This window comes from Lipotes vexillifer, unplaced genomic scaffold, assembly GCF_000442215.2.
Source record: "Lipotes vexillifer unplaced genomic scaffold, Lipotes_vexillifer_v1.1 scaffold149, whole genome shotgun sequence".
Classification (NCBI taxonomy): domain Eukaryota; kingdom Metazoa; phylum Chordata; class Mammalia; order Artiodactyla; family Lipotidae; genus Lipotes; species Lipotes vexillifer.
In genome coordinates, this window is record NW_006779962.1 from 3,275,993 (window position 1) to 3,296,868 (window position 20,876).

General features: G+C 45.2%; 1 protein-coding gene across 1 annotated transcript in view; it reads right to left on the reverse strand.

Moving 5' to 3' along the window:
• Positions 1–20,283: 20,283 nt before the first annotated feature.
• Positions 20,284–20,876, reverse strand: part of NUP214 (nucleoporin 214) — a 99,116-nt gene continuing 98,523 nt past the window's right edge. Inside the window, exon 36 of the mRNA XM_007453124.1 lies at positions 20,284–20,711. Within this exon, the coding sequence (XP_007453186.1) occupies positions 20,678–20,711 (34 nt within the window). The 3' untranslated portion in view covers positions 20,284–20,677. The remainder of the gene's footprint in view (positions 20,712–20,876) is intronic.

Below are 20,876 nucleotides of genomic sequence, written 5' to 3' on the forward strand. Positions count from 1 at the left end.
CAGACCAACTGGAGACACAGCAGCCGGGTGCAGAGCCAGGCCTGGTGAAGGAGCTCTTGTTATTTTAGGAGCAACGAGGGAAGGGGGTGCTGGGTTACGCCCGGGGTAAGCGTGCGGCAGCGGCAGCAGCTTTCTGGAAGGTGCCCATCACTTGTGAATGACTAAGAGACGATTCCGTGAAGGAGAGAACGATGGAGGCCACGTGCAGGAGCCCCTGCCTGCCAAGGGGAGCTCTCGGGCCTCCCCAGATGGCAGCTCCTGTTCCCTCTGACACAGCCGGCTGCACAGGCAGGAGAGGGTCACGGCGACCTCAGTGGGGTTTGCAGGCCTGCTCCATCCCTCCCTGGCCATGTGACCTTGAGCAAGATATACGGATACGGTTAGGTTACGGAGAATGGGGATAAAAATGGTTGCTTAATGAGGTCTGGTCCAAGATGGTGGCGTAGGAGGACCCCGAGCTCACCTCCTACCACAGGTACACCAGAATTTCAACTATTTACGGAACAACTATTCAAGAGAAAGACCAGAATCTAGCAGAAAAGATCTATGACTAAACATACAAAGTGGGGGGACTTCCCTGGTGGTCCAGTGGTTAAGACTCTGCCTTCCAATGCAGGGGTCGCGGGTTCGATCCCTGGTCGGGGAACTAGGATCCCACTTGATGCACAGTGTGGCCAAACATTTTAAAAAGTAAAAAAATTTTTAAAAAAGGATATAAAAGCGGGAATCACAACGAGATGGGCAGAGGAGGCAGAGTCGTAGTATAGGAAAGACACCACTGGGTGGGTGACCCACAAACGAGAAAATAATTACAATTGCAGAGGTTCCCCTCAAGGAATGAGGGGTCTGAGCCCCACATCAGGCTCCCAGCTCTGGGGTCCTGCAATGGGGAGATGAGCCCCCAGAACATCTGTCCTTGAAGGCCAGCAGGGCTTACATTCAGGAGGCCCAGAGGACTGTGGGGAATATAGGACCTCCACTCTTAAAGGGTGCACACAAAATCTCACACACTCTGAGACCCAGAGCAGAAGCAGAAATTTGAAAGGAGCCTGGATCAGACCCACCTGCTAACCCTGGAGAGCCTCCCAGAGAGGCAGGAGGCAACTGGAGCTCCCCCTGGGGAAACAGATGCCAGCAGCAACCACTTCTGGGAGCTCCTTCCACCATGTGGATGGTGAGGGCCATTTTGGAACCCTCCCTCGAGCTTATTAGTGCCAGGACCTGCCCCTGCCCACCAGCCTGTCGGCGCCTGTTCTGGGACACCTCAGGCCAAGCTGCTAGCTGGGCAGGGACACGGCCTCACCCACCAGTGGGCAGGCTGCCTTAAGATCCCCTGAGGCTACAGCTGCTGTCCCTGGACATGGCCCTGTTCACCTGAAGGCCCAGGACTTGGCCCCCCACACCAACGGACGGGCACTAGACCTAGGATTCCTAGGGCCCTGCAGCCAGAGATTCCAGGACCCAGCTCCACACACCAGTGGGCAGGTACCAGTCCCAGAATCCCTTAGGCCCTGGCTCTGCCCATAAGTGAGCCAGATCTAGCTACAGGACCAGCTTCACAGACAAGTGGGCAAGTATTAGACTCAGGAAACCCTGGGCCCTGGCCTGCCCACTGGTGGGAGGACCCCAGTCCCAGGACCACTACAGCCCTGCAACCTGCCATAGCAGGACCCAGTCTACCTACTGGCAGGCTGACACCAGCTCTGGGACCCACTGGGCCTTGGCCCTCCCTACCAGCAGGCCACCACCAGCTCTGAGACACCTTGGGCCCCTCAGTCAGTTGCCCTGGGATTTCACCCCACTCACCAGTGGGCCGACACAAGCTCTGGGACCCCTGGGCCCTGCAGCCAGAAACTCCAGGACCAGACTTTGCCCACCAGTAGTCTGGTACTAGCCCTGAAATCTCCTGGGCCCCAAATCCACCCACTATCAGTGGTCACCAGCCCCAGGACCACTGCAGCCCTGCAGTCTGCCTTGTCAGGACCCAGATAACACATCAGCAGGCTGGCACCAGCCTGGAACCCTCCAGGCCTGGGCCCCACCCACCAGTAGGCCAACACCATCTGTGAGATACCTTGGACTCTTCAGCAAGCCACCCTGGGATCTAGCCCCACTCACCAGTGGGCCAGCACCAGCTTTGGGACACCCCAGAACCTGAATCCACCTGTCATGAATTGTCCCCCGCCTCCACCAGCAGGGTGACAATAGCTCTAGGAACTCTGACCTTACAACCACCCACCACAGAACCTTGCTCTGCCCACTAGTGAGCCAGCACTAACCCCAGGACTCACTTCAGATCTAAAGACACACACAGACTGAAAGTGACGGGATAGAAAACAGTATCCCATGCAAATGGAAATCAAAAGAATGCTGGGGTAGCAATACTTATATCAGACAGAATAGACTTTAAAACAAAGACTGTAACAAGAGACAAAGAAGGACATTACATAATGATCAATGGATCAACCCAAGAAGATATAACAAATTGTAAATATATATGCACCCAAAAAAGGAGCACCAAATACATAAAGCAAATATTAACAGACATAAAGGGAGAAACTGACAGTAACACAATTATAGTAGGGGATGTTAATTCCCCACTTAAACCAATGGACAGATCATCCAGACAGAAAATCAACAAGTAAACATTGGCCTTAAATGACACATTAGACCGGATGGACGTAATAGATATATATAGACTATTCCATCTATAAGCAGCAGAATACACATTCAAGTGCACATGGAACATTCTGAAGGACAGATCACAAGCTAGGCCACAAAACAAGTCCTGGTAAATTTAAGAAAAATGAAATCATATCAAGCATTTTTTCCGACCATAATGCTAGAAGACTAGAAATCAAGTATAAGAAAAAAACTGCCCCCCCAAACCCCCCCAAACAAAAACATGTGGAGGCTAAATAACATGCTACTAAACAACCAATGGGTGACCGAAGAAACGAAAGGAGAAACAAAAATAGCTGGAGACAAATGAAAATGAAAACACAACGTTCCAAAATCTATGGGATGCAGCAAAAGCAGTTCTAAGAGGGAAGTTTATAGTGATACAAGCCTACCTCAGGAAACAAGAAAAATCTCAAGTAAACAACCAAACTTTACACCTGAAGGAACTGGAATAACAAACAAATAAAACCCATAGTTAGTAGAAGGAAAGAAATCATAAAGACTGGAGCAGAAATAAATGAAATAGAGACAAAAAAATAGAAAAATCAATGAAACTTAAGAGCTGGTACTTTGAAAAGATAAACAAAATTGATAAACCTTTAGCCAGACTGATGAAGAATAAAAGAGAGAGGGCCCAAATCAATAAAATCAGAAATGAAAAAGGAGAAGCTACAACTGACACCATGCGAATACAAAGGATCATAAGAGACTACTATGAACAACTATATGCCAATAAAATGGAAAATCTAGAAGAAATGGACAAATTTCTAGAAGTGTACAATCTCTCAAGACTGAACCAGGAAGAAATATGAAACGTGAACAGACCAATTATCAGTAATGAAATTAAATCAGCAATTTAAAAAACTCCCAATAAACACAAAGTCCAGGACCAGATGGCTTCACAGGTGAATTCTACCAAACATTTAGAGAAGAGTTAACACTTATTTTCTCAAACTATTCAAAAAACAAATTGCAGAGGAAGGAAATTCTGAAACCACTGACAAACCAAAAAGACGACCTACTGACTGGGAGAAAATATTTGCAAATGATATGACTGATAAGGGATTAATATCCAACATATATAAACAGCTCATACAACTCATTTTCAAAAAAACAAACAACCTGAATAAAAAATGGGCAGGACAATTGAACAGACATTTTTCCAAAGTGGAAATGCAGATAGCCAACAGGCATAGGAAAGATGCTCAGCATCACTAATCATCAGAGAAAGGCAAATCAGAACCACAATGAGATATCACTTCACACCTGTCAGAATGGCTATCATCAGAAAAACCACAAATAATAAATGTTGCCAAGGATGTGGAGAACAGGGATCCTAGTACACTGTCGGTAGGAATGTAAATTGGTGCAGCCATTATGGAAAACAGTACAGAGGTTCCTCAAAAAACTGAAAATAGAACTACCATATGATCCAGCAATTCCACTCCTGAGTATATATCCAAAGAAAACAAAAACACTAAAAAAAACAAAACAAGCAGAACCCTATGGGGCCTTCCTGGGACAGACACCTGCCACCCCCACCCCCTGCCATGTCCTCTGCCTGCCTCTTTTTTTTTTTTATAAATTTATTTATTTTATATATTTATTTTTTAATTTTTGGCTGCGTTGGGTCTTCGTTGCTGTGCGTGGGCTTTCTCTGATTGTGGGGAGTGGGGGCTACTCTTCATTGCAGTGCACGGGCTTCTCACTGCAGTGGCTTCTCTTGTTGAGGAGCATGGGCTCTAGGCACGTGGGCTTCAGTAGTTGTGGCTCGTGGGCTCTAGAACACAGGCAGTAGTTGTGGTGCACAGGCTTAGTTGCTCCACGGCATGTGGGATCTTCCTGGGCCAGGGCTTGAACCCACGTCCCCTGCATTGGCAGGCAGATTCTTAACCACTGCACCACCAGGGAAGCCCCTGCCTACCTCTTGTCTATAGACAAACTTTAGCCTCCCAGGCCTTCCCCACATTTCAAAGAACACGTTTAATCAGAGAAGTGAGAAAATGCAGAAACAAATGAAACAAATAGACAAAATAATAAGTTTAGCCGTTAAACAAAGTCAAGGACTTTTAGTTCCTTCTCAGGGGCTATACAGTATTCTGAGCTACATCCTTTGAGCTGTTTTTCAGATACTGAAACCCCAACCAGGTGGAAGAAGTTAACAGTATAGGGCCCACAAGCACACAGACCCCAGACTGGTTGGAATCAGAAGGTTGATGATGTTAACTCCTTATTACCTCAACACTAACCAATCACAAGAATGGCCACGAGCTGATCACACACCCTGCAACCCTCTCCTTCACCCTGTCTTTAAAAAACCTTTTCCTGCGGCTTCCCTGGTGGCGCAGTGGTTGAGAGTCCACCTGCTGATGCACGGGACACGGGTTCGTGCCCCGGTCCGGGAAGATCCCACATGCCGCGGAGCGGCTGGGCCCGTGAGCCATGGCCGCTGAGCCTGTGCGTCTGGAGCCTGTGCTCCGCAACGGGAGAGGCCACGACAGTGAGAGGCCCATGTACGGCAAAAAAACAAAACAAAACAAAAAAACAAACCTTTCCCTGAAAGCCACTGGTGAGTTCAGATCTTTTGAGCATTAGCTGCCTGGACTCCTTGTTTGGTGTCTGCAATAAATGCTGCAATTTCCTTCACCACAACCCAGTGTCAACAGGTTGGCTTTACTGCATAGTCAAAGAGACCCAAGTTTGGTTCAGTAACACATGCACTCCAATGTTCATAGCAGCATTATTTACAGTAGCCAAGATATGGAAGCAACCTAAGTGTCCATCAATAGACGAATGTATAAAGAAGATGTGGTGATACACACACACACACACACACACACACACACGCACAATGGAATACTACTCAGCCATAAAAAAATAAAATTTTTGCCATTTGCAACAACATGGATGGATCTGAAGTGTTTATTCTTAGTGGAATAAGTCAGAGAAAGACAAATACTGTATGTTAACACTTATATGCGGAATCTAAAAAATAAAACAAATGAGTGAATATAACAAAACAGAAACAGATTCAGAGATATAGAGAACAAACTAGTGGTTACCAGTGGGGAGAGGGAAGAGGGAAGGGGCAGGTCAGGGGTAGGGGATTAAGAGGTACAGGCTACTATGTATAAAATAAATAAGTTACAAGGATATATTGTACAGCACAGGGAATAGAGCCAAAATTTCATAGTAACTTTAAACAGAGTAAAATCTATAAAAATTTTGAATCACTATGTTGTATATCTGAAACCAATATAATATTGTAAATCAACTATACCTCAATAAAAAATATCTATCATTCAAAATACACAAACCTAAGTAAGTGTAGAAGAAATGTAAATACTTAAACAGTCAAATTTTTATTCAGTTTGTAGAATTTATGGTTCTGAAATTATTAAAATTTAAAATTGCATGAAGGAAAAGAAAAAGGTAGCTTACCCCAGGATTGTGGTGGGTGTTCAAAGGTTAATTGATACAAGGCATGTGAAACAGTACCTGACACATAGTAAGTGCTCAGGGCATTTGAGCTATTAATATGGGTAAGCTCCCAAGCCTCAGTTTCCTCATCTGCAAGATGGGGCTAAGGGGCTCTCTTCATGGGGAAGGACTCAGTGGGATCAGTAAGCACAGCCTTACTGTGCTCACATGTAGCCAGGTGGCCAACTGGCATTAGCTGATATTGACCTTGTAACCCGGATGTTAAAATGGTTTTCTTTTCTGCCCCAATTTCAGCTGAGATATGGAAGATAAAATACAATACAAGCAGTACTGCTCCTCTGTGCTGGATGTGCTGAGGGACCAGGGATCACTCTGGCCAGTATTTGTCCAGTCAAACTCAGGGGTGTAAATGAGGCAGAATAAAGGTTGCCCTGGAGAGAGCCAGTGGTGGACGGTGTGTTCTTTGGGATGCAGCGTGTTTACTTCACCCCCGCACCCCTCCTCATGGCAGCCTCCCCAAGATGGGCAGCCAGGCCTCCCTGCAGCCATGCCAGCCTGTGTCTGTGGGCTTTGCCCTGTGCCCACCAGGTGCTTAAGGCTCAGTTAATGTTTACCACTGTCCTGAGCTCAGATGCGTGTGGTCCTGGAGTCAGACTGCTGGCTCCACTGCCTGCCATCTTGGCTTGTGGGCTACCCTCCCTGAACGTCGTTGGCATTCTTAGCTGAGAATGTGGATGGTATATTGTTTATTATTATTATTGTGATAACATACATTTTACCACCTTAACCACTTTTTAGGCGTACAGTTCTGTGCCATTAACACTGCACAACATCCACATTGTTGTGCAACCATCATTGCCATCTATCTCCAGAACTTAATTTTATCTTGCACAACAGAAACTCTATACTCATTCAACAACTCCCGGGGCTTCCCTGGTGGTGCAGTGGTTAAGAATCTGCCTGCCAATGCAAGGGACACGGGTTCAAGCCCTGGTCCGGGAAGATCCCACATGCTGCGGAGCAACTAAGTCCATGTGCCACAACTACTGAGCCTGTGCTCTAGAGCCCATGAGCCACAAGTACTGAGCCCGCGTGCCTAGAGCCCGTGCTCCACAACAAGAAGCTTGTACACTGCGATGAAGAGCAGCCCCTGCTCGCTGCAACTAAAGACTGTGTGCAGCAACAAAGACCCAACGCAGCCAAAATAAATAAAATAAATTAAAAAAACAAAACAAAAAAACATAACTTCCCATCCCCCTCTCCCCAGTCCGTCTGGCAACCACCACTGTACTTTCTGCCTCTATGAATCTGACTAGTCTATGGACCCCGCATGCGTGGAATCATACACTTTGTCTTTTTGTGTCTGCTTTATTACACTTAGCATCCTGTCCTCAAGGCTCATTCATATTGTAGCAGGTGTCAGCATTTCTTTCCTTTTTAAGGCATTTCTCTCTGACCCATTCTTCCATGGGTCCTGACTACCCAGAGGTGTCCCAGAATTACAGCCCCGTCCCTGCTGCTCACGGCGGGTCATCAACACATGGGTAAATTCTAGAGCTGTGCAAGGACGTACATGTGTGGTCCACTTTGGAAGATTTCCCTCCAACTGGTTAAAATAATAAGATACAAAGTGCTTAAAGAGAGAAATTTTTCTCATCTAGAAAACTCATTTATAAAAGGCTATTCTCCGTGAAATGAAATTATTAGCTCTACACATGAAGGAGGTAAGAGTATGAGGAAGCATTTTCCGAAGTGCCATAGTGAATCTGGACTTCAGGGTGACCGTTGATAAGGTCCTTTATTAGATCCTCAGGGGCAGGTGTTTACAGGTATAACCTTGGGCTTCCCTGATTCTTTTAATCTGGATAAAGCCCATCACAAGATGTGGTGGAGACAGGAGGGGGACCCAGAGGCTGTGGGTTAGTGGCAGGGGCATCTGCCCTCATTTTCAGCGATCACTTGGTTCTGGCTGCAGATCTGGCTGTCAGCAATGGAAAATGAGCTTCCTTTGGGACTTCTGGTGCCTCTGATCAGTTGGGAGCTCTGCACGGCGGGGTCTCAGAGAATAAGTATGGCAGCTGGCAAGGTGGACTGAGTGATTAACGCAGCACTTAGGATGTTGTTACCTGCAAGGTGAAGGGATTTCCCTGTAAACAGCCTGACAATTCCTGTAAAGGTAAATGAGGGGCGGCTGACTAGGCTTCTTCAGCTGTCCTCCTAACACACGGCTCCACACTGTGTGGCACAGTAATTCTGCCATGTGGACATATTCCTTCACCCTCTGACGGTGACGGAAGAGGAGAATCCAACTCCTCCCACGCATGACATGAAGCTGATGCTCCTATAGGAACTAGAGATGTGGGAAATGGTGGTAGGGTTGGCAGAATTGATGGGTTTGATGGTCAGGGAACCCAGAAAGGCCTGAATCCTGCCCACAGTCTATCTTCCTTCCCTGGGGGGTCTGAGGGAGATGGACACCCTAGCAAGAAGCACCTCTTCTTTGTTAGCTGGACAGGGGTCCTGAAAATCCAGCCTGAGAATCCAGAAAGCTGGGTGTTACAGAAAACCCCTCTGGGTACTAGTTTCATCCCACCCCACACTCTCCATCACCAAGGCTCAGCAATATGGCACATCACTGTGGCTGCCTGGAGGGCAGGTAGGAGAAACAAGATAAGGATGGCCACGCTTACCACTTCTGTTCTACCTTGTGCACAGAGCAAAACAGAAAGAAAAATAAAATGCGTAAAGAATTGTTAAGGAAAAAGAAAACCATTCGCAGTGAAATGAAATGTCTGTGTGTGCAGATAATCCAAAGAAATCTACACACACACACACACACACACACACATTAATAAGCAAATTTATCACAGTTACAGAGCACACAGTCAATTAATATAAATCAGTTATATTTCTATATACCCTCAATTGTTCAACACCATTTGCTGAAGACTATCCTTCCTCCACTGAATTGCCTTTTCACCTTTGTCAAAAATCAATTGATCATATGTGTGCATCCATTTCTGAACCTTCTATTCTGTATAATTTATCTATTTGCTTATCTTGACACCAGTATCGCGTGGTTTTAAATATCATAACTTTATAATAAGTTTAGAAGTCAAATAATTAAGTTCTCTTTTTCTTTTTTAACGTTGTTTTGGCTATTATAGGTTCTTTTCATTTCCATAAGAATTTTAGAATCAGCTACACACACACACACAAAAGCCTATTGGAATTTTCATGGGGTTGCACTGAATCTATAGATCAATTTGGAGAGAACTGACATTTTAACAATATCGAGTCTTCTTATTCATAAGTATATATTTCTCCTTTTATTTGGGTGTCCTTTAAATTCAGTCGGCATTATTTTATAGTTTTCAGTGTACAGGTCTTGTACATCTTCAGATTTATACTTAAGTAAATGGTATTTGCTTTTTAAATTTCAATTATTCATTGCTAGTATGTGGAAATACAATTGGTTCTTTTATATTGACCTTATATCCTGCAACCTTGCTAAAATCACTTTACTGGTTTTAGTAGTTTTATAGATTTTATAGAATTTTCTATGTAGATGATCATGTTATTTGCAAACAAAGCTTAACTTCTTCCTTTCTAATCTGGATCCCTATATTTCTTTTTCTTGCCTTAGTGCATTGGCTAGAACTTCCTGTACAATGTAGGACAGAAGAGGTAATGGATATTCTTGCCTTGTTCCAAATCTGATGTGAAAGCATTCTTTCACCATTAAGTATGATATTAAAAGTAGGTTTTTCCTAGATGCCCTTTATCAGGTTAAGGAAATTCCTTTTTATTTCTATTTCACTGAGAATTTTTGTCAGAGATGGACAGTGGATTTTATCAAATGCTTTTTCTGTATCTATTGAGATCATCATATGGTTTTTATTTTTGACTCTGCTAATTGTATTGATTGGTTTTCAAATGTTTAACCATTAATTGCTAGAACAAACCCCACTTGGTCATTATGCATTATCTTTTTAAATATATTATATAAAATATATATTTTTAATATTATAATATTATTTAGGATTTGATGCCTAAACTTCTGTTAAAAATTTTTACAGCTATCTAAATGAGTGATATTGTCATTTTCATTTATATTATATATCTTTGTTGGGTTCTGGTATAAAAGTAATGCTAGCCTCACAGAATGAATTGGGATGCACTCCATCCTTTTCGATTGTTTTGGAAGAGTTTGTATATAACTGGCATTATTTCTTCTTTAAGTATTTACTGGAACTCACCAGGAAAGCCATTTGGACCTGGAATTTTCTTTATGGAAAAATTCTGGATAATAAATTCAATCTCTTTAGTAGCTGTAAGGCTATTCAGATTATCTATTTCTTCTTGAGTGAGCTTTGATAATTTGTGTTTTTCAAGGACTATTTCATCTAAGTTGAATTTATTGACATAGGATATTTGTAATATTCCCTGTCTTCTTAATATCTGAAGAATCTGTAGTGACGTCACCTTTCTCATTCTTGACATTGGTAATTTGTTTTTTGTTATTTATTTTTTTCTTGATCAGTCTGGCTAGAGGCTTATCAACTTAATTTTCTCAAAGAACCAGTTTTTGGTTTCATTGATTTTTCTCCTTTTTGTCCTGTTTTGTTTTCTATTTTATTCATTTTTGCTCTGATCCTTATCTCCTGTCTTCTGCTTATCTTGGGTCTCATTTACTTTTCTTCTAGTTTTCTTCTTTTTTAAACATAGGCATTTAGTATTATAAATTTCCCTCTAAGTACTTCCTTGGCACCACTAATTGCAATTGGTTGTGTTTTCATTTTTCATTCAGTTAAAAACATTTTCTAATTTCCTTTTAAATTTCTTCTTTGAATAATGGGTTATTTTAAAATGTGTTATTTAGCTTCCAAATATTTAGGGATTTTCCAGATATCTTTCTGTTACTGATTTCTAATTTAATTTCATACACTAGAGAACATATTTTCTATGATTTGATTCCTTTTGAATTGACTGAGACTTGTTTTATGACTTGGAATATGGTCTATCTTGGTACATTTGAGAAGAACATATATTCTACTGATGTTGGGTGGAGTGTTCTATAAATGTCAATTAGGTCCAAGTTGGTTGATAGTGTTGTTCAAGTCTTCTGAAGACTTACTGATTTTCTGTTTACTTCTATCAATTATTGAGAGTGTTGTTGAATCCTTTGACTAGAATTGTGGATTTATCTATTTCTCCTTGCAGTTCTAATGGTTTTGCTTTATGTATCCTAAAGCTGTTATTAGGTACAGAAACATTTAGGACTCATGTCCTCTTCATCAATTGACATATTATGAAATGACCATGTTTATCCCTGATAATATTCTTTGCTCTGAAATCCTCTTTAACTGATATAAATACAGCTACTCCAGCTTTTTAGAAAAATCTATGTTGGCATGATATCTTCTTCCCTCTTTTTCTTTTTAACCTACTTGTGTCTTATACTTAAAGTTGGTTTCTTCCAACAAGCACCTACTGTATAGCACAGGGAACTCTGTTCAATATTACATAACAACCTAAATGGGAAAAGCATTTGAAAAAGAATAGATGCATGTGTATGTATAACTGAATCACTTTGCTGTACACCTGAAACTAACACAACATTGTCAATTACCTATACTCCAATATAAAATAAAAAGTTTAAAAAAAAAGTTGGTTTCTTACAGGCAGCAAGCATGTAGTAGTTGGATCTTGCTTTTTTACCCAATCTGACAATCTTGAGATTTTAATTGGGGAATTAGACCATTTACATTGAATGTGATTATTGATATGGCTGGGTTTACATCAACTATCTTGCTGCTTGTTTTCCTTTTGTTACTTTCCCCCTTCTTTTTCTGCCTTCTTTTGGATTAGTTTTAATGATTCCATTTTATCCCCTTTGTTGGTTTATGAGCTATAACTCTTTGTTGTGCTATTTTGGTGGTTGCTTTAGGGTTTACCAATACACCTTTAACCTACCATATCTGTCTTTAACTGACATAGTGCTTCAGGGGTAGTTGATGAACCCTACAACAGTGTATTTTCATTTCTTCTCTCCCAGCCTTTCTGTTATTGTTGTCATACATTTTTTCCTACATGTTATAAAACCCTTAGTACGTTATTATTTTTGCTTTAGTTATATTTGAGAGATTTGAAAAATAACCCCACCCCCAATTTTTATATTTACTCATGTAGTTACCATTTCTGATGTCTTTCATATTTCCCCCCCATCTCTCCTCCCTTTTCAGGGACTCTCACTACACACATCTCAGGCTGCCTGAAGTTGTTCCTGTTTACTGATGCTCTAATCCAATTTTTCCTCAGGCTTCTTTGTGTGGTTCATTTTGGGTCGTTCCTATTGCTATGTCTTCAAGGTCACTAATCTTCCTCTGAAGTGTATAATGTTGTGTTAATCCCATACAGGATATTCTCACTTCAGACATTACAGTTCTCATCTCTAGTTTGATTTGGGTCTCTTCCATGCCTCTATTTAACATGTCCAGTCTTTTTTTTTTTTTTTAGCTTCTTAAACATATACAGTTTTAATAATGATTGAAAAATTCTCCACCACTAATTTTATCATCTGGGTCACTTCTGGATTAGTTTCAATTGATTTTTCTCCTCATTACAGATACTTCTCTTTTTGCACATTTGGTAATTTTTGATTGGATGCCATGGAAATTATGAAATTTATTTTGTTGGGTACTGGGTATTTTTGTATTCCTGTAAGTTTCTTGTCTTAGTTCTGGGATCTTACTTGGAAACGATCTTACTCATTTGGGCTTTGCTTCTAAGCTTTGTTAGATAAGAGTGGCATTTTGTTATGACTGACTTTCCCCTACTACTGAAGTAAAACCCTTCTGAGTACTCTATCTAATGCTAAGTAAATAATGTGGTTTCCCACTTTGGTTGATAGGAACCAGCACTAGTTTATGCCCTAAAGTTCTTAGGATTTTGCCTCTAGTCCTTTCATGTTGCTTTTTCTCCAGACATGGGATTTCCTCACATGCATGTGCTGATCAGTACTCAGTACTTGAGACAGTCCCTCTGCAGAGTCCAGAGCTCTCTCTGTGCAGCCCTGTCCTCTCTGATACTTTGCCGTATGAACTCAGAAAGACCACTGGGCTCTACTTGGATGCTCCTTCCCAATGCTGTGACCTGGAAATGTTCCTTAGGCAGGAAACTAGGGCAATTGTAGGGCTCACCTCATTCGTTTCTTTTGTTTGTTTGTTTTTGGGTTTTTTTGTGGTATGCGGGCCTCTCACTGTTGTGGCCTCTCCCGCTGCGGAGCACAGGCTCTGGACGCGCAGGCTCAGCGGCCATGGCTCACGGGCCCAGCCGCTCCGCGGCATGTGGGATCTTCCCGGACCGGGGCACGAACCCGTGTCCCCTGCATCGGCAGGTGGACTCTCAACCACTGCGCCACCAGGGAAGCCCTCATTTGTTTCTTGAATCTCAGGGGTCACTGTTGTTTGCTGTTTGATGTCAAACTGTTTTGAAAACTGACTGGTATTTTAGTTGTTTCAGAAAGAAGGTAAATCTGGTACCTACTAACTCATCTTGCTGGAAACAAAATTACCTTACTTGGAAATAAAAGAATCTGTAGGCCAGTGTCACGCATTTCCACAATTTCTGGAGGAAAAGAACTCTGAAATAACCAAGCATTAGAGGGACTGATTCTTTTTTTTAAAGGTTATTACTGCAGCAATTTCACAAGAACACAATGATCTACCAAAAGGAAAAACCACAGTAATCCTAAAATTTATGAATTCATCCATAAGCAGCAACTGAAAACCATGACCAATTCAAGGCAATGCTGCTCGCTGAAAAAAATCTGGCCCTCCCCCAAACTGCAAGAATTCCCACCCTCTTGACAGGCACGCATGCAGTGGAGAGTTGCACGACAGCCAGACATCTCAACAGGGACCTAGAGTTCTCCGTAGACTTTCCCCATGCTTTCAACTTGTGAATGCCTAATACGGACAACCTTGTCTAACTCAGCATGTGAAGGAAACCTAAGGGGTTCTGTGTTGAAGAACAGACTCTTCCATTTTAGATCCACAGACCCTTCTAAAGGATGTTGCCTAGAGGCTTGGGCACTTGGTCCATAGCTCTGGCGTCAATAGCCAAGATACAGATTGAAGGGGCTTTACTTTAAGGATGAACAGTATAAATTTTGTCTTCCTCTCTAGCCCTCTGGCCTCTCTTACCTCTCCGATCTGATATTAGTGCTAGGAAATAAACAGGAGTCACTCACTATTTGATAGTATTAATAAACTTACAAATGGCAACGGATCACCATAACATAGGTCCCCATGGTCCTGTTGCCTGTTACTAGGCAGCTAAGTCAAGTATACTTTGACTATTCTATTTGTTCTTGACAGAAGTTTAGCTTTAAGATAAAATAAACATCTTTGATTAAGCATCCAATTGGAAATTCAATTGACTTTTGGATAGAATAACTCTATCTACTCAGGCAAGTTGCTCTCATGCCCTGATCAGCATTAAATGATGAGCAGAGCTGGGGCCCCTTCTCATTCCAGATACCCCAATCCAATCACTGTGACACAAAATACTCCTTTATAGGTAAGATGAGCCACTGGAAAGAAAAATGAGTTTGAGAGAAGCCCAAGGTACATTCTGATTTTATATCCAAGAGGCAGCGGATGGACACCATCATGAAAAGGCTCATCTGTACAATAAAAATCAGACTAGAAGCTTCTTCAAAGGCAGGGTTTTAATTTCTGTGTATTTGCAGGTTCCAGTTTCAGGCCCAGAGCATTTTGAGACACCTCACTTTAACATGGATCACTGGAAAGTGAAATCTCACCTTCATGGGTGCCATTCCATTGGGGAAAATTGTGCAGAGAGGGCATTTAGGGACACCCAAGAGCGATGAGGGACAGCTCTGGGTGAACTGCCAAAAGTGGGAGGAGGCAGGGCCCACTGGTTTGTACCTTTGAGTGACAGGCACCTGTGGACAAGCCAGAGTCTCAAATGGACCACGTGTTCCTGCCACCCCTTAGTCCTTCAGAGACGACAGGGACCCACGTTATAGCTAGATCTTTTTTTTTAAAAAAGTATTTTTTTTAAATACTTTTTAAAAAAAAATAAATTTATTTATTTTTAATTTTTGGCTGTGTCGGGTCTTCGTTGCTGCGCGCAGGCTTTCTCTAGTTGCAGTGAGCGGGGGCTACTCTTTGTTGCGGTGCGCGGGCTTCTCATTGCAGTGGCTTCTCTTGTTGCAGAGCACAGGCTCTAGGCACACGGGCTTCAGTAGTTGTGGCTCGTGGGCTCTGGAGCATAGGCTCAGTAGCTGTGGTGCACGGGCTTAGTTGCTCCGCGGCTTGTGGGATCTTCCCGGACCAGGGCTCGAACCCATGTCCCCTGCATTGGCAGGCGGATTCTTAACCACTGCGCCACCAGGGAATTCCCGTGACTTTCAATAACTGATTTTTATTGCATGGCTGAAAACATGAAAATAAAATGTTCACCACGAGTTTAACTGTGGATACTTTTCTTATCCAGTGAACATCTATTGCACAAGCTGAGCCATCATGTGTATCTTTAAGTTATAATGCTCTGAGCAAGATTTTACCTCTGAACAGTTGAGCTCATTTGTTTTGGAGTATAAACAGCTAAGAGAGCAAGCGACTCAGATCCTGCAGCAGACTCATTTTAGCTCTTTGATTACTGCCATTATACTGAGTGCCGTAAATGAGAAGTGGGTCAGGAATGGAGAACTTAGCCTTCTGCTCTCACTCTAATAAATGATAATGATGATAATAATAACACCAGCTTTATATATAATGTCTTATTTAATCGTCAACAAACCTAGACAAATATATTATCATTCCCCCTTTTTACAGATGATAAAACTGGGGCTCAGAGAGGTTAAGTGACTTGCCTTAAGTCACACAGCTAGGATGGGATTCGAGCCCAGACACACACATGACCTTAAGCAATAAACTCTACTTGCTGGATTGAGTCACTTTCTTCCCTTTTTTGGGTCTGAATTCCCTTCTGTATTGAGGATAGAATCGAACAGGATCATCTTCGGCCCCCAGATGCCGGCTTCTTTGATTCCCGCTTGGGCCAGCGGGAGTGGAGGTGGAGGGAGGCCGGGAGGAGCGATGAGCTGGACTCACCGCGACGTGCAGCCCGGGCCCGCCCCGCGCCCCCATCGCCACACTGACTCACTCTCTGCAGCTGGCGGGCTAGGGCCGTGAACGTCGTGGAGAATCTCTGGCCAGGGCTGTGGAATGGACGGGACTCCACTCATGAGCAAGAGAGGGGCGGAACAATGGAGTAACTGCTGCCTCGGTGGGTCTGTGGCCGACCGCCTGTGGGACTCTGGAAAGCCTCAAAGCCAGAGCCTGGAGGAGACGGTGGAGGAAGGAGGGGCCTGGACAGCCAGAGGGCGTGGGGCCAGCTGCTTCATCCGGGGTCTGATCGCTTTCCTCCTCCGGAAGCGGACGCGAGCCCCCATCTGTACATGGTGTGCGCCAATGCCGGCACCACAGACTCAGCCCCGCCCCCGTCCCGCCCCCCCTGGGGTTTTGGTTCAGTCGGACGATCACGCACAAGGTTGAAGCAGCAGAACGGCGGCAACCGACTACACAACCAGCAGCGCGTTTACCGTGGTCCACACCCAATGTCAGCACCTTTCCGTGGGGGTAGACTCGACAGGCATGTGAGGGGCTCGGCAGTGTCCCTGGCACAACTGGGCAGGTACTGCCTCTAGAATGAACGGACCACCTTGAGGGAGGACGATCACGAGAGCCAGCGGTGGACGCCCAGGGCCCAGCAGAGGGCAGGCGGGTGTGGTGTGGGGCAGGGCAGCAGGCACTGCCCCGGTTCCTTCTGGCTCCACCGCTGCCTGGCTTAGGACTCAGCAAACTGCTTACTCTCTTGGTCTCACTCTCATCTGGAAGATGTTAAGTTAAACATGCAGACAGTTATCATTCAATGAACTATCACTACTATTATCACTGAATATGAGAGAGGAATGTGTATTGGAAACACAACCTGAAGGAAGCAAATAAGCTATGCTTTTGTCCAGCGACACCGACGATGAAGCAAGGATGAGTTTCAAGGAAGCCGGCTCCAGCAGAAAGGTTCCACGGTAAAAGTATTTGGGAAATGGCAGACTACTGCATCTTATTGATTTACAAAGCAAATTTGCGTACTAAAGGCTCAAAAGAGTCTGATAAAAAGATGTGTTAAATTTCATTCTGTTCATTCTTTTCCCCAACTTATCTGACCGTAGAACCGTTCTTATTTTGGCTGAGTATACAAACATTCCGTAGGAAACATTCTGAAGACAGAGGAGGTTCGGGGGCTAAACCCATCTCAGTCTAATTGCTTTTTTTTCCTCCTGTGAGTGATGAAGGAACAGACAAATCAGAGAGAACCGGGGTAGGAGGAGGAAGAGACTGACCCCGGAAGCCCGGGGCCGGGAGGTACACCTGCCCCTGCTTTCCGCCCAGCAGGTGATACCCAGAAGCAGCAGGAGAGCCGGCCCATGCCTGGGAGCACTGGGCAGGCGCTCTGTGAGGAAACCGAGCGGGAACCCACAAGTTGACAGAACTGAAGAGAAAAGGAAAGGGTGACAGCGCCAAGCTTAGGAGGATGCAGGACACTGCCCCTCCTCCTCCAGTACTTTGTCTGAAGCACAACGTGGCGACCAGAGACAGCGGGACTGAGTCGCGTCGGGAGACAGGATGAGGTCAAGGAGGGGACCTCCTCCCACCCGTTAATCGGGGAGACCTCACAGAGGCGGCGTTCAGAAGCTGCCGAACAGGAAGGCGCTGACAGCCCACCTGTGCTTTTGTATTTCCTTTTTCAGCAGGTGCCCAAAATGCAGCTGAAACTTAGACTCGGTGCCCCTCATCAACAGTTTCAGAAAGATCCCTTACCCTGGACTCACGGCAAAATCAACACAGCCATGGGAGTGCGGGTCTCTTTCAGATGCTCCACAGGAAGAAGATATTTATAGTTATTGCCATTAAAAGGTTTCTCTAAATGTGGACCACGGACCATCTGCGTGGGAATCACCTGTGAGGCTTATCGAAAACACAGCTTGAAGAGACCAACTCAGCTCTGCTGAGGCAGAATCTCAGAGTGAAGTGGAGGCCTCCTGCGCTAGAGCTTGGTTAAGCAGGCACCCTCCCGGGCCCATCTGTGGTCACGGTCCCTTCTCACGGGGACATGACCCCCACACTTGTGGCTGCTCTCCGTTTGCCCCTATTTGGGGAAGGCGCAGCCCCACCGTCTCCTCCCCGGGCAGGCTGGAGCCACCGTGCATTCCCTGCCCAGCATCCTGGGAGCTTGGGTTTCAGGGGACGCATGCTGGCTGCGCTCTGAGATGACCCCTGTCACCCACCAGCGAAATCGACCCCAAAAAAGGAACTCAGAGGGGCTCCCACACCAGCCATACATTCCCTGGTGGCCGCCGCGCCCAACAGTGAGTGTGGGGGTGTTATCTGGCCGAGCTCAGCTGATACGGCCTTAGGGAGAGATGTCACATGCCGCCTCGATGGAGGATTACACAGAGAATTTGAGGTCAAGGGTTTAGGCCAAACCAGCTTCTATTTATAAAAAAGAGCCTCTGGGGGGAAACATAAGCGCAGGAGATGGCTCTGTCTGGGTGCCGGTCAGGAGGAGGACACGCCGAGGCAGGTCAGCTCTTGCCATTTAGTCACGTTGCTCCCTTAAAGCAAGGCCCTCCACCGCGAGCTGTTCCCATCAACGCTCGAATTCCTTTGTCTCAAGATGGCCCTGTGTACAAACTAGGGAGAGCACACGTGGGAGGAATGAGCCCCGTGTGGACGTCTGGGGACTGGCGCTGTGGCTGGGGGGCCTCACATGAGAACAGGTGGAGACGGGCTCTTCAGTTCCACAAAAACCGAAAAGGGTGCCCGTTAAATGACTGAAGTCCAAGCTCTTTGAGGCAGGCAGATGCCCCGATTAACGGAACATATGAACAGACTCCCACTCTCCTCTCATAAACTGCACAGAAAATGGGGTAAGTCACCCAGGGGCCCAATTCCGGCTTGGGATTCCTGAAGCCCAACGTGCCGCACTAGGAGACTCTCTTCTGATGAGCGTAAGAAACTACTGCCTTCAGCCTGAGGGCGTCCAGTACCAATTTCAGTCCTACTGAATCAGAACCTGCCAGACTGAGGTTTCTGAGTCTGTACTTTACACAGAGCCCCTAGCAGAGCGAGGACCGGCAGGGCAGGCTGTGGCCCAGGGCACCTCCCCGGGGTCTACCCTCCCAACAAGCCAACAGAACTAGCCAGGTCATACTGGCTGTAATGTGACAAATTCAATCACATGGAAAACTTTTATTAACACCTTTCAAAATACAACTTTCCAATATATAAAAATCCAAATAACTGTTCCTCTCCAACCCTCCCCTGCTAATGACCCAAGTCAAAGTGCTGTCCTATCCTGAGCCTGAAAGATAACAAATTCTTATGCCTACGCTTTGGTGCAAGGCAGTCCTTGTTTGCCAGCAACTGGCTAGGACATCACAGGCCTAAGAACCAAAATATGCCGAGACCTGAAGAACACTGCATTACAAGCACTTTAATGAGACCAAAGTCACGACCTCTGGGCCACCCTAGCCAACACTTGCCTGGTGGCATCGGGCAGTAGCAACATCTTCTCAACTCCTGGGTTTACCCAAGGGTTATGTGCACTGCAGTTCATAGACAGGAGCCGGGAGTGGTCACCAATGTCACAGTCACCCACTGGAGATAAAAGCTGTTTCTCAATCAACTGTCCACCTTGCCGCCAGAGTATAAGAAATTAGCCGTGGGACACACAGAGCCCAAGAGCCAAACTGAGAGGATGAGCAGAGGTGTTCCAAGGGCAGCACACCTGTTATCAGCACCCCCTGGCAGGTTTTCCACGCCTGCCTCACAGCTACCTGTACTCTGAGGTGTTAATACCTCTTCCGAAACTCAGCTAACGCCTGCATAAGTGAGTTTCTTTCCCTCTACCCAATCACGAAGTTGGCACCTTGAGGGGCCTCATACTCAATAGCAAAAAGGACGTGAAGAAAAGACACCGAGTTATGGCCTCAAAAAGGCGCTGGCCAGCACTCAACCTCCTCCCCCTGGGGAGGGCCCCAGTCCGAGGAGACCAGGGGAGACTGTCTGGGAGAAGTGCCTGCCTATCCGTATCCTATGCTGGATCCTTTTGGCAGCCGTCTTTGAAGACACATGCTGCTGGCTGATGGCAGGCTGTGCAGGTTTCTCAGACCCACAGAAATGAGGAAACCCCTCTCCTTGGCTGTGACCTGAAAAAGCCCACATACATTCTGTATGGAAACAGGCCAAACAGTTTAATAGCGTGGGGGGAACAACCAACACAAAATATAAAACAAAATAAGCAATCAAGCATCTCTGGAGTTTGGTTTCTGCTGTTTCTTTCGGGGTGTGTATTTCAATGAGAACGTCCAGTTCAAAGGACTGCTCCAGGGTTTCTCAGTGAAGGGGAGCTGAGAACGCAGTTGGTCACAGGAACGGAAAGGAACACCGACACCCACTCAGCTTCTCCAGCCACCAAAGCCCTGGACAGACCTGCAAGGAAGCGCCGGGAGAGGCAGATCAGCTCCTGCTCTGAGGAAGGGCTTCGGGGCTCGTGCCACTCCCTGTGTTCAAAGTTCAGGACCCTGAATTTTTAATGCCATGCAGTTCTACACAGAAGCATAGAGCGAGGATCAAAAAAATAAGACTTGGTAATCG